General features: G+C 36.9%; 1 protein-coding gene across 11 annotated transcripts in view; it reads left to right on the forward strand.

Moving 5' to 3' along the window:
* The first annotated feature begins 974 nt into the window (after positions 1-974).
* Positions 975-14,465, forward strand: part of kcnt1b (potassium sodium-activated channel subfamily T member 1b) — a 104,359-nt gene continuing 90,868 nt past the window's right edge. For 4 of the 11 annotated variants that reach the window (XR_008804067.1, XR_008804069.1, XM_056237008.1 and 1 more), the window contains exons 1-3: positions 975-1,493; positions 3,112-3,157; positions 3,295-3,462. Coding sequence is in view for 9 of the 11 variants with exons in the window: in XM_056237008.1 (XP_056092983.1) it covers positions 1,463-1,493; positions 3,112-3,157; positions 3,295-3,462 (245 nt within the window). In the remaining 2 variants the exon portion in view is untranslated. The remainder of the gene's footprint in view (positions 1,494-3,111; positions 3,158-3,294; positions 3,463-14,465) is intronic. The other 7 variants (XM_056236928.1, XM_056236980.1, XM_056236960.1 and 4 more) reach the window with 5 other exon arrangements.

Raw genomic sequence — 14,465 nt, forward strand, 5'->3', positions numbered from 1 at the left:
GCATAATCTTTCCATATTAATGCTTATAATAATGAAAGCAATGAATCAGCTTGGTTATCCACAAAGTCACTGTTGATTATCTAATATATTCAAGAGATATTTTGTTGTCATGTGACACATTCTGACAATGTTACCCATTTAAACCCTTATGACTGTGTCAAGGAAAAAAAATAAACATGTTTAACTAATTTTTATTCTCGCATTCAAGTGTGTACAAGTCAATGTACATTCAAGGTCCAAGCATGAAAGTATTTCCATACTTTGTATGTGATGGTTACACCACTCAGCATTCTTCAAATCAATTTTTGTAATACACATTGTTAAAAAATATATAAAAACCAACATAAATACAAAGATAAAATTTCTACGAACTTTGCAAGACAAGGCTTGTTGTCTTTAAAGACAATATCCTTATGTCTTGAACCTTGTAAGGATGCTATCATTGGCTCCTTTTTATTACCTTATCAGTTTATTTAATATATATATATATATATATATATATATATATATATATATACATATATATATATATTGTATTGTCTTTTAATTTGTATTATTCGTTTTATATGAATATTCTCACTGGATGTTAGTATGAAATGTTTAATTAATCTTTGGTTCTTATGGTCTATATTCATTTTAATAGGCCTATGTCATCTCGTTAATAAAGAATTACGTTGATTGTTAAAGATGCAATTCTGCTTGAATGATTTTTATTAAATGAATTGCATCTAAAAGTGGATGGCCTAATCTAAGCCTTGATTTTGATTGGTTCGCTGCTCATTGTTAAAATGCACATAGCATGAAATGTTTGACGTCGATGTGAATGTTTGTGGTGCATATATTTTAATTATACAGTAGGCTATATTTAAGTAGGCTACAGTTTGATTAGGATTGCGCGCGTCTAGTTAGTCATGTCCGTGTTGAGGATTTCATGTGGTCCAGGAGATGGCGATGTAAGCTTTGAAGGGGAGGGAAGAGAAGCTGTACGGATGACTTAGTGGCTTTACCTAACAGATGCAGAGGTGACATGCAGCGTCTCAAATGTTTCCCTGCTGCCCTACATCTCGCCTGACGCGTTTTCTTCTCGTGAATCAAGGCTATGGAATCCACTGGATGCAGAGAGAATCTGAACACGTGAACTTCTAGATGGTTGTATGATGGGGACAACATATTATCTTGCTTAAATAATAACCAACATCATCAGCATCTCATAGATGCAAAGTTGAATCGCACGCGACAAAAATAAACAGAGATGTTGAAGGTATTGTGAGTTTCGCCCAGTGGTGGTCGTCTGTAAGAGGAGGGTTTAATCAGGGTCGTTATACGCCCCTTTAATGCAAGTTTCCATGGAGGACGGATCTATTAGGAGGACATTTCCATCGGAAGTCCTTCACGGACTCTTCGCAGTGGCTTTTGTAAAAAATGTGCGGCGCTTGGGTCGCCAGTAACACGGTTATTTACAATGATGGGACCGCGCAGCCAGTCTCAGGCAGGTGAGGATGGACATCATGTCATATCACGGATGACTAATTCGTGCTTTATTGCGCGGTGCTTCGTACTTTTTACGTTTATCATATTGTTTTGTAAAGATTGCTTTTGGGCTTAAGTAGTACTGCTGTTGATTTGCTTGTGAAAATTAAACATAGATTGGTTTATTATTATTTTTGAAAACCTATGTTGAATGGGGAAAAGGCAAACCACTATAAAAAGTAAAAGTAGGCTATGTAGTTGTTACTGTAAAACATAGCTGGACAAATACTGAATTTTATAACCATTGAACTGTACAATCACCAGTACAGATGATGATGATGGTGATGGTTTTGTGTAAGTGTCTGATAACTGATATCCAGAATCGATTTTTCATTGTTGTATATAGTTTTATGTTTATAAATTATTTTAATATGGTGTTACCTTAATGTAGAGCTGGAGGCATATTGAATATGTATTACCAATAATAATAATCTTACCAATAATACCAGTACAGATTTTTTATTATTAAAGATGATGATGATACAAATAATAATATGAATAATGATGTTAATTATGCAATGTTTTTAAATGCAGTCTTAATTTCATCTTTGTTTTTGAGTTGTATAATTTATAATTTATTCAGCTATGCCTTTCTTGCTTGGGAATAAGTGGCTGTTATATAAAGGTTGAATAATTGTCCAAACAGTGCATTAAATCTGTTAACTGTGAATATTGTTGAGTGGTATTCTGTATAGCTGCACCAAATGGTGCTTTTAATTTCTAGACTTGATAGTAAGCAACCAGTAACCAATTAATTGTGCATATCGCTAACAAATATTGAACTGATTATTGGTCTATCATTGCTTTAAACAGCTATTTCTACCTGATTTGACTTTAAAAAGTTACTTTAATATATTTGTGATTTGTTATGTACTGTATTAGTTATCTATTTATTTATAAAACTAATTAGTGTAGATGTTACCATATGAAGTACATATTTCAGTTGCCTGTCAAAATATACTGTCTGCAAGGGCATTTTTTGTGTGTGTCACTGCCATTTTTCGCCTTAGCAATACAATTTTTTTATATCCTCAGCAGTCCTTTGTATTAGCGTCTGAACACTGTATAACCCTTGAGCAAAGGTACATTTTAGTCTGAGTTTTATTCACTGTACTTCACTGTACCCCTTGGCCAGCCAAATAACCCTCCACCCACTCATCAGCGATTTGCACACTAATGCAGTGGCTCACTACTGTCATTACACACTCATGTATCCCTGAGAGTGCTAATAGAAACCATACAGGGAACATTCTAGATGACAGTTTTCACAGTGTACAAAATGTGACAAGAATGACATAAAAGGTGAAAATCAGTACGTAGATTGAAGTTCCTCAAGGGTATAATTATGGCTAAGGATACTGGTGAACTATCTGTGAAAGATGTCTTGTTATTGAATCACTGTTAGATAGAGACTATTAAAACTTTCCAGCTTAGAAAGTTACAGTTATGTGAATTAGCCTAAAGTAATGAATTTCGGATGTAACCCTGCATTAGCCTGCAACAGCATGGATTAATTTTATGTTTATGCATGTGACTATAAGATTTAGCAGTAATCCTTATCATTTCTCTCCATATTGTCAGAGCCAAGCATGACTCCGCCACGATGCTCATCCTCCGCTGCTGACAGGTAAACATGCTACACATGGAAATTTTGTTACAATTGCTTGGTTGTAGTCCTGAAACTATCAATGAATAATACATTTTGTGTATACATGCATAATGTATACTATATAATATATTTACGATTTACGTCTGTTTCTTCAGGTTGCCTACGGAGACTGTTCAGAGAAATAACAGCAGTAATACTGGTGTTATTCTGGACATCTCCACCCTGAAAATGGCCGATGTGGACTCTGAGGTTCCTCCTCTACCTCCACGATACCGCTTTAGAGATCTGCTGCTTGGAGATCAATCATTTCAGAATGATGACAGGTAACTTCATACTGTGTGTCCTCAGTGGCTCTCTCAGGAGGTGTACTTTATGAATTCATAAAGCTTTTATAAGGCCCACATTTATAGTACACTGGTATTGCTGTCCACATATAGGGTTTTTCTTGCCATTGCTTTTTAATTAAGAGCTGAAAAATTAAGGTAAGGAGGACATTTCAGCATTGTAAAATGCAGAACTGGCATTTACTATTAGACTGTAAAAAATGAAAACATGGAGCTACCTGATCTGATCCCTACAAACTACCTTTGTTGGTGAAACCCAATGTAAATCTGTTAGGCTTTTCAGTTACTTATGCCATTGTAGAAATGGACTATGAACTGTCATCCATGTTTAATTTATTCTGCAAGTGAAATTGGTCATGTGATCTTAACATGTCAACCCTCATGAGGCAACTCACTCCATGTAAAATGAAACAACTTTAATTAGTCTGCTTATTTGATATCATCTTATGTGGGTGTATTATTATTATTTTAAAACAATTTTTAAAAATAGCTATTTTTTTTATGTGTAAAATGTTTTTAATGAGGGGGAAATAACTAAGTGCACCTTTAAATAATACATATAATTAAATAATTAAGTGTTTTAACTTAAACTAGAAATGATAAATAAATACATACGTGTGTGTGTGTGTGTGTGTGTTGAGAAAGAGACTGCATTCCAGATATTGTTTTATGAATAATTATATCAATACCACACATGCAAGTTTACAATCAAACTTGTGGACCCACAAACCAGTGGACTGGGTTTATATAATATCAGATATAAAATGCATCTTAGCAAATTGTACATGTGGTGTATATGTTCTAGGTTTGCTTTATGGACTTATATTATACAGTATATAATGAGTGTAAACTGTACGTTTGTGTGAGAATATCATGAAGTGTGTGTGTTTGTTGGGTTATGGGGAGCTGTCCTTCACTGTGGTGCTGAAGTTAAATAGAGGCTGAAATGCAGACCTGAAGAAAGACTGTAAATGTTTCTTCTCCGTCTTGCTCAATGACTCAACGCTTTGTGATGAATTCAAGGCCGTAACATACAGTACAGTCAAGACTGCCTGCGTATAAGAGAGCCATTGTTACTTATTTAAATAGCTGTGAGCTGTTTCTGATCATGCATACAGAAATCGCAGAGGTAACATTCAGGGGAACCTTTATGTTTTCAAGAAAACTTTATCAAGCACAACTTTGAGTGATATTTCTGTTAAAGGTTTCTTTACAATTGTGTGCACAAGAAATACATTATGTCTGCATCATTTAGCTAACAATAACAGACATCATGGCTGCTCTGAGTCTGCTGTGGTTTTATTGGTGTATGCTTCGTTTCCCCTCTGGTGTGTGAAAATTGTGCTCTATTATCCCTCTGTGGTGCAAGCCACAAATCATTGATTTGTTTTTTGTTTTTGTTTTAATCCAGCTTCTGTCCTTGTATTACTCCTTCGTTCTGTTGTATATCTCAGCTAGTCAAAGCAGGTAGTCACATTATAAGATTCACTGTCTTGGTTTAATTGTCTTACAATGCTTATGGCAATGGTTGCACACTATTATTTGAGCCCTCTCTGGCAGGTTGTAAGTCAAGTCAAGTCATTTATAGCGCTTTTAACAATATAGATTGTTTCAAAGCAGCTTCACAGTGATAATTGGAAATTAAAGTAACAGAGATTGTTTTGGCTTAACAGCAGCTCTAGAATGTTATTGTCCAGCTAAAGTTAGTTTTGATTGATTCACTTCCGTTGCAACGATCATTAGTTATTAACTTAGGGCCAGCTAACACGACACCGTTCTAACAGAAAACCCTGTATTGAGAATACAGAAACAGTATTTATGGCGAGCAGTACGAGGCCGAGGGACGTGAGAGAACGGCGCGTTTATTGAATAGTTCACTCCAAAATGAAAATTCTGTCAGTAATTACTCGCCCTCATGTTGTTCCAACCCCGTAAGACTTTCGTTCATCTTCGGAACATAAATTAAGATATTTTTGATTAAATCTGAGAGCTGGATCACTCCTCCATAGGCTTCTAAGGGATTGAAACTTGCCGGCCAAGAAAAGTTATTAAATACATTGTTAAAATAGTCCAAGTGACTACAGTGGCTCAATCTTAAGTTTATCAAGCGACGAGAATACATTTTGTGCGCAAAAAAACAAAACAAAAATAACGACTTTATTCAACTATTTATTTCCTTCTCTGTTAGCCTCGAGTTAGTTCACGTAGTGTAACTGTGCAACGCTTCTGGATTAATGTGTTTATTTTGCCGCCTGTCTGTTTGCCTGTCTATTTTCAGCATCCGCTCCGACATATGCGTACAACCTACTCCTAAGCTGCGGGTGGTGCTAACCTCATGATTGTCTTCTACTTCACACCGCTTCACACGCGTTACTTACGTTTCACAGCCTATCTATATTCACACACATTGTTGAGTCTGACTTTCAAGAGCGATGGAACCGTCAGAGCGAGCTGGCAATGAAAGTGAAATGTTACACACTCCAGTCGGCGTCAAGTCATGGGTGTGGAAGTATTTTGGCTTCAGGAAAACAGATGGAGCAGTGGTAAGAGATGTTGCCGTTTGCAAAGAGAAAGACTGCTATAGTGTAACATACACATTATGTGAATAGAATACTGTGGCGAGCAGGACGAGGGACGTGAGAGAACGGCACGAGGCCGGTAGGGTGAGTGTTCGTCACCTGTGTTAATGAATGTCACCTGTTAACGTTTATTAACACTCACGCCACCGGCCTCGTGCCGTTCTCTCACGTCCCTCGGCCTCGTACTGCTCGTACTTGTTTCTATATTCTCAATAAAAGGCTATTTTTTTTATTTTTTATTTTTTTATTTGAAACTTAATAGATGTCATGTGAAAATATCTAGTATTGAATCGTATCGAATCGTATCGCGGGAAATTCTGAAGTATCGAAAATAATCGAATCGTTGGCTTAAGAAATCGGTATCGTATCGAATCGTCATTAAGGCTCCGATTTACACCCCTAATGTGTTATGTGTATGCTAGGTCAAAGAGATGTGTTTTTAGTCTAGATTGAACTGGCAGAGTGTGTATGCTTCCCAGACATTGTTAGGAAGACTGTTCCAAAGTTTTGGTGCTAAATAGGAAAAGGATCTACCGCCTGCAGTCGATTTTTATATTCTAGGTATTATCAACTGGCCGGAATTTTAAGATTGCAATAGACGTGACGGACTATAATGCGTTAAGCGCTCGCTCAAGTACTGGGGAGCTAAACCATTTAGTGTAATCAGCAATATTTTTAAATTTATACAATGTTTAATAGGGAGCCAATGCAGTGTTGACAGAACTGGGCTAATATGGTCATATGGCCATACAAGTGGTCCATATGTCTCAGGGGAGACTGCTGACTTCAAACTTTTCCCTTTTTAAGTTTCTTTTTCAGGCCAGGCCAGGCCAAGTCAATGTAACGAGAACACTACATAATTTATCTTTACACTAAATCTTAACTGTGACTCAAGCTCTTAGAAATGAAGCACACAGAAAGCAATATCCTGCCGTGTGAGTGCTGCAATTATGGACTTTCGACTTCTCTTACTCGCATGTCCTCTCTGTATTCTCAGCATTTGTGAAGGTACTTATGCTTTATATATTATACAGGCATGTGAAAATGAAAGGACACCATATTGAATGCTATGGTTTTATGTATCAGGACATAATAATCTGGGCCCGGTTCCCCGATAACGTTCACTCTTAGCATGCTAAGAAGACTCGAAAGATATATCTTACCAAAGTTGTTTATGTTCCTAAGTGTGTTCCCCGAAGTGTCCCTTAGGAAGCTTCTTAACACACTGCCTCTTAGAGAGAGGTTAAAGAATGGGTTAAGAACTACTTAGCGATAAAAACGTTTTGGGGAACCGGGCCCTGGTCTTTGGCAGGTCTTAAAATTAGGTAAATACAACCTCAGATGAACAATAACACATGGCATATTACACAGTGTCATTATTTATTTAACAAAAACTAGGCCAAAATGGAAAAGTCATGGGCGACAAACTAAGTACACCCTTACTGCTTCCATAGGAATTAAGAGGGTAAGTGATTTTGATTATTTGATCATTAGCAAGTGTAATCACCTCTATAAAATCAGAAGTTTTGGCAGTTTGCTGGTCTGGAGCCTTCAGGTGTGTGTTAACACAATGCCAAGGAGGAAAGACATCAGTAATGATCTTAGAAAAGCAATTGTTGCTGCCATCAATATGAGAAGGGTTATATGGCCATTTTCCAAACAATTTGAAGTCCATTATTCTAATCTACAGCAAGGAAGATTATTCACAAGTGGATAAGACAGTTGCCAATCTTCCCAGGAGAGGACGTCCCAGCAAATTTACCCCAAGGTCAAACCGTGCAATGCTCAGAGAAATCGCAAAACACCCCAACCTTAAACTGTACAGGCCTCCGTTAATATGTTAAATGTTAAAGTTCATGGCAGTACAATTAGAAAAAGATGGGATTGCCAGTAGAAGCTTCTTCTCTCTAAAAAGAACATAGCAGCATGGCTTAGGTTTGCAAAGTTGCATCTGAACAAACCTCAAGACTTTTGGAACAATGTCCTCTGGACAGACAAAGTAGAGATGATGGCCTTAATGCACAGCGCCAAGTTAGGCGAAAACTAAACACAGCATATCACCACAAACACCTCATACAACTGTTCATCACGCTGATGGAAGGTTGATGATTTTTGGCTTGTTTTGCAGCCACGTGACCTGGGCACCTTACAGTCATTGAGTCGACCATGAACTCCTCAATATATGAGGAGTTCTGTCCGACAGCTAAAGCCTGGCCGAAATTGGTCATTCAACAGGACAATGATCCCATGCACACCAGCAAATCTACAACAGAATGGCTGAAAAAGAAAATGATCAGTGTTGCACTGGCCAAGTCAAAGTCCAGATCTCAACCTGACTGAAATGCTGTGGCGGGATCTTAAGAGAGCTGTGCATAAACCAATGCCACCTCAATGAACTGAAGCGTCGTTGTAAAGAAGAGCGGGCAAAAATTCATCCAGAACGATGCAAGATGCAAATATATACTGCCATACAAAAAATTACCCCTTCAATTTATTATTGCTAAAAGTGGCTCTACACGCAATTGAATATTAGGGTGTACTTAGTTTGTCACCCATGGCTTTTCCATTTTGTCTTTATTTTTGTTAAATATATTATAATATGTTATATAAATGTATGTATATATATATATATATATATATGTTACTGTTTTTACTGTATTTTTGATCAAATAAATGCAGTCTTGGTGAAAATTCAGTTACAGGTTCCAAAAGTTTGGGGTTGGTAAGAATTGTAATGGTTTTGAAAGATCAAGGCTCCATTTTATTTTATTTTATTTTATTTATTTATTTTATTTTTCTCTGTTATTTTGTCTCTATGCAGTATCTACAAGTACAGTTCAATTGAACAATTCATGCCATTTTTTTTATTTTGTAAGTAGTCGTAATGTAGATGTCCTTAAAAAATTGAAAAAATTACTGGCTGACTGTACATTATCCCTTATTTAGTTACATTTTTCCCTGTCAGTTGTCAGTTAATTCTTATGAACTACTATGCAAAAGTGAACGAACTGTAACTAGTAGGCAGGAAGATGGTAAATCCACACTAAAATGTTTCACGCTGTAGTTCAGCTCATGCTGTCTGTGCAACAGAACAGATTGGTGCTGATCATCCTTGATCATTAGAGATTACAGTGTGTGTGTGTGTGTGTGTGCGCGCGCTTGAGTCATAGGCTAATGCTTTAACGTGGTGTGAAGTCGGGAATCTCCACATGCTGCTGTAATTTCAATTATGAGATTGTGTGTGGCAAAGTGTGCTTGTGTCTGTTCTGAACACAGAAATGAAGGCTGTTTGTGTGTATCCGTATGCTTGTAAGTCCTGTGATTATCTCTAAGGTTACCCAGAGGTCCTTTCCTCTGACTATTTTGCTTTTCTCTCTGCTGCATTATTGTTCCCTTCATTTCAGTTTCTGTCCATCCCAACTCCCATGTTTTCACAGTATATGTGCGTGAATATGCACCTATATATTGTGTGGGAGTTGAAGAGGACAGAGGACATTTTCTCATGCCAAAATGACAGGACAGAGCATCAGCAGTAGTTTGTCAGCTTCATTTCAGACAGTCAAATGTGACTTTGCTCCAGTCAATCATATCAATCTCACCTTTTTGTGGTTGTGTCAGTGTATCCGCTATTGTATCCTCATCAACAGCAGCAAAAGCAGTGTTGTGTGTCCCCACAAAGATAGTAATTCCAGAAATGTTTGACATTTTGATTTATGATTTAAAAACAGCTTGTAAATCATACTAAATTATGTTTTTTGAAAATGTAAAAATACATAATGTTTACTGTGAGGGTTGTGTTTAGGGGTAGGGTTAGGGGATAGAATATACGGTAATGCTTCCTTTTACAGTCCTGTTACCCATGTACATACTATGTACTTATTATAGTAATTACAATTACTGGGTAATAACTAGGTACTAACCCTGAACCTACCCCTGAACCTACCACTAACCCATGTACTTACCTTATATTAGCCAGTACTTTCTAGTTAAGTACACTGTAAGTAGACGTAAGTACTGTACTGTAAAAGGAAGCGTTTCCGAATATACAATTTGTACAGTATATAACTCATTATGTCCATGGAAAGTCCCCATAAATCGTGTGTGTGTTCTTGTATATCTGGTTTATGAGGACACAAATGTGTATAAATAAGTATTAATAATTAGTGTAAGTGGATAATTAGTCAAGTCAAGTCAAGTCACCATTATTTATATAGCGCTTTTTACAAAACATATTGTATCAAAGCAGCTTCACAGTGATAACATGAAAATAATACAACAAAGTTTGTTTCTAGAAGAAAATTGCATCAACGTCCATCTTAAATAAGGCAGATCAATAATATTGTTGAATATTAAATGTCCCCAACTAAGCAAGCTAAAAGCCAAGGCAACAGTGGCAAGGAACCAAAGCTCCATCAGGTGACAGAATGGAGAAAAAACCTTGGGAGAAAACAGACTCAGTCGGAGGGCCAGTTCTCCTCTGGCCAACGAAGGAACAGTGTATGATTCGGGCAGCATTACAAGTCAAATTGGATCGGAACATTTAGAGTATTTATCCATTTCCATCTGGTTGGAAGTCGAAGTAATCACGCCGGTATGGAGACGAGTTGTTGAGGATCAGTGCTGATGGCTGTCGTGTCGATGAGGCCTTCACAGGGTTGATGAGGCTGGCACTTCAGGATGAGTTGGGATGGGTCCAGAGGGTCCCTCGGGATAAACAGAGAGACTAATATTAGCGTAGACGCCATCCTTCTTATGATGTACCAAGTACATCAGGATTTACGGTGAGTAAATATATAGTAACAATAGTGTAATAGTGTAACCTATAATTAGTGTAAGGGGATAGAATATACAATTTATACAGTATAAAAACCACTACGCCTATGGAGAGTCCCTGTAAACCACATATTTAAGTGTGTGTGTGTGGTCTGTGTATATATTCACTTAAGAATGAATTTTCATTCACATAACTGATGTCAAATGATCTCAATAAAGGCTTGTTTTGTGGGCATTATGATGTTTGTTAGTCTAAACTGATGATGGATAAACTTTCTGGCTAAACTAGCTGCTTGAAGTACCTTATTTCATAATATTGCATCGAACTAATTCCAAAAAGCCCATGAGCTCAACAGCTACTTGTTGGATTTGTCACAAAGCATTGTCTATATCTATATCAACTAGTAAGATTGGATATAAAATCATTAAATGCGACAATCTGACTGCATCAGTGTGGAGGTGTTTTGGCAGTGTGCTAATCTGAGCCTGTGCTGGCATGAATATGAAAGGTGAATGTGCTTTAGGACTGTTCCTTCTATGCAGTCTAGACTTAAGGCCAAAGTGGTCTCTGCATCACAGTGAGTGGGCGACTGCCATTTATTGTCAGAATATCCGTCTTTCACAAAAGCCACTGGCTGCGTTGAACTGCATTCACTGAAGTTCTTCGTCATGTAAATAACCGTTGTATGCCCAGAATGTTCTTGTGTGGCAAATGTAGGTTTCTTTCCTGACAATAATCTGACAAAATGTCAAGCTTATTTTATACTACTGCACAGCAACACCCTTGCAACCGCACAGCAACATGTTAGGAACCATTCAGAACACCTTAGCAACTACATGGCAACAACTTGGCAACAATTGCATGGTATCAACTTGTGCACTGACAAGCACCAATCACGTGTTCTTCAGATAATGCTAAAATATAGCTTGTACTATTGTACTATGCAATCATCAGTGTGTTTTCCTAGGGATCCATTCTGATATGTTGACACACTTCGCCAAATAAAAGATTGTGGTAGTGCTGCAAATGAGACTTCTGGCTTGACAAATAAATTAGCTGCCATTGTTGAAGCCCTGGCTGTCGAATGTGATAAGCTGTTTTAATGAAGGCAGTGAAAGTGGGAGCAAAAAGCTCAAGAACATTTGTGTATGTGTGTGTCACACGGCTCAGCGAGTGTGAAGAGATGTCTCGAGGTTAGCCAGAAGAGCTATTCAGTCGAGGGGGAGACATGCTGCTTAGTGGAGGTGGAGATTTCAATCCTCTCATTAGAGTTTAAGTAATTTCCCCAAGACTAGAGAATAAAACCGCTTGCATTTAATCTCATGTTATACTGCCGTCTCATATTACACAGTGCCAACAGATGATTTTATGTTTGTATATATAATCTAGTTTCTGGTGGTTTTGTCATATTGCATGTCAGTTTTATAAGAAACAATTCAAGCAACAGATTTGATTATATTATTAACAGAAATATTATATTATGTTCCACAAAGAAAATCAGGCAGGTTTTGAATGACTTGAGGATGAGAAAATGATGACAGAGTTTAACATTTTTTGGGTGACTGTTCCTTTAAGGGTGGTGTGCACATCACATTTAATGACCATGAATTTTTTGCACTATGCAATCTAAAAAAAAAAAAAAAAAAAATGTTTTGATAGATTTCTGTAGTCTGTACTGAATTCAGTGTGCGGCCAGCCACCTTCTTGCTCGATGACCACGAATAAACAATGTTATGGTCACTGAGTGTGTGTTGTGGCCATGACAACTTATATTAGTGAGAACCACTATGATGCCCGTTATCTCAGTTTAAACAGGCCGTCTGCCTTGTTTGCCATTTGAATTGCATTTAAAGACTGTAATCAATGTAGCAGTGAGACAGTCCTTCTCTGATTGTGCACGTGTTCATTTCAAATCATTGCACAAAGACAACAGTGCAATATCACCTCCCTGATTAATTATTCAATCCCCCTTACTGAAAAATGAAAGCCTACTAAGAGATCTCATCGGTATTTGTGGAATATTGTGATGATTGCATTGCAATTACATACAGACATTTCCCTACTAAAATAACATTCAGTAATAACACGGCTGTTTAATATTAAATTTAAGATCAGTTTGTATCCATTCATTCTCCTAGCGATGTTGTTTAAATAATTGATTGCTCCGGTTATGGAATTAAACTTTAAAATGTAACTTTTCTACCCATTTTAAATACTAAAGTTTTATTATAAGGACTTTTGTTAATGTCTGTAAGTCCTGTTTAAAAGTCAAAAATAATGAACACAATTAATGCTGCGTCCATTTTTTTTCAATTCCTGAAGTAGCTATATCAATGTCTTTTCCCCACATCCTTTGGCTGTAGCATTACAGTATGATCAAGCTAGCCGTTGCTGAGACAGGAACATCACCAAACACACTATTTGAAAAGCACAGCTAAAAGTGAAGCTACATTTTTTTTCATATGGTAGGTTTATGTTAAAGGTTTTACAACTAAAAGTTGTTATAATATTTTTAATGTTCTATATTTGCAGTTTAGGCCTAGCTTTTAAGTATACTGTATGTTGAATGGCTAGAATTACATTTTTATCCCCAAAAAAAAAAAAAAAAAATCTATTTAACAGAGGAATTATCACTGTGATACTGGCCTTTAATCATACTAGTTAAAATATGCCTTTAAACGAATGTTTCACATTAATTTGGGGATTTAATGTGCAAATATATCTGTGAATAATGTTCAGCCCTACTAATAATACATAATTTATTTCTTTTTTTCTTTCTTTTGTGAGTGTTTTTGCACATATTCTCTTTTGTTTATTATTTTCTGCACAGCTGTTTTTTAAAAGTCAATTATTACACTTTTCCTTTTGTAGTGCTCCTGCCCTAATAGGATGCTCAATTTCCTTGTGAAATGTGCCATGAAATATCAGAATTACAGCCAGCAATGCTTCCTCTCATTTAGATATCTTTTGGACTGTCTCTGTCTTGTTTTTTTTATCTCTGCTTGCCTTTAATGAAGAGCAGTAATGTGGAACTTGTGTAGTGCACAGAGGCATATCCTGAATCATCCATCTGTAAAATCCATCGGCTTTCTCTGCATTGATTCTCCCACCAGACCCCCAGACCAGAGCATCTTACACATGCTTCATCAGGACTGGATAAGGATGTCATATTATGCCAGAAGGCATGAAGAATCCAACACTTTGCTATATCTGTAGAAGAGCATTAAATGAATTTTCTCTCACAGGCGTGTTTGCTGCTGTTTTGGCTGACTGTGCCCAGTGGGGCTTTCGCACTGATTCAGGCTCTGCTGTAGAAATCTGGAGCTCTTAGCCTCGTGTTAATGTGTAGTGACAGGAAATCATCTCTACACTCAAGACTTCCATCTGCTGTTCTGAACGGGGAAATGGTTTAGTTATTAGTGGTCTGTTCTGTCAGATGCTTTGGCTGTGAATTCTCTGACTTTGCAGTGTTTTTTAAAAATTTCTGTAACATTTGTTGACTTGCCTTTGGATGATTTGTGATTAACAGCAGAAAAGATTAACCCGGAAATAAATAGATCTACAACATATGTGTTTTACAAGACAAGCTACCACACGTATTAGCCAATCATATATTTTAAGGTATATAT

The sequence above is a fragment of the Rhinichthys klamathensis genome, unplaced genomic scaffold, assembly GCF_029890125.1.
Source record: "Rhinichthys klamathensis goyatoka isolate OS25496 unplaced genomic scaffold, OSU_Roscu_1.1 h1tg000019l_1, whole genome shotgun sequence".
Lineage (NCBI taxonomy): Eukaryota > Metazoa > Chordata > Actinopteri > Cypriniformes > Leuciscidae > Rhinichthys > Rhinichthys klamathensis.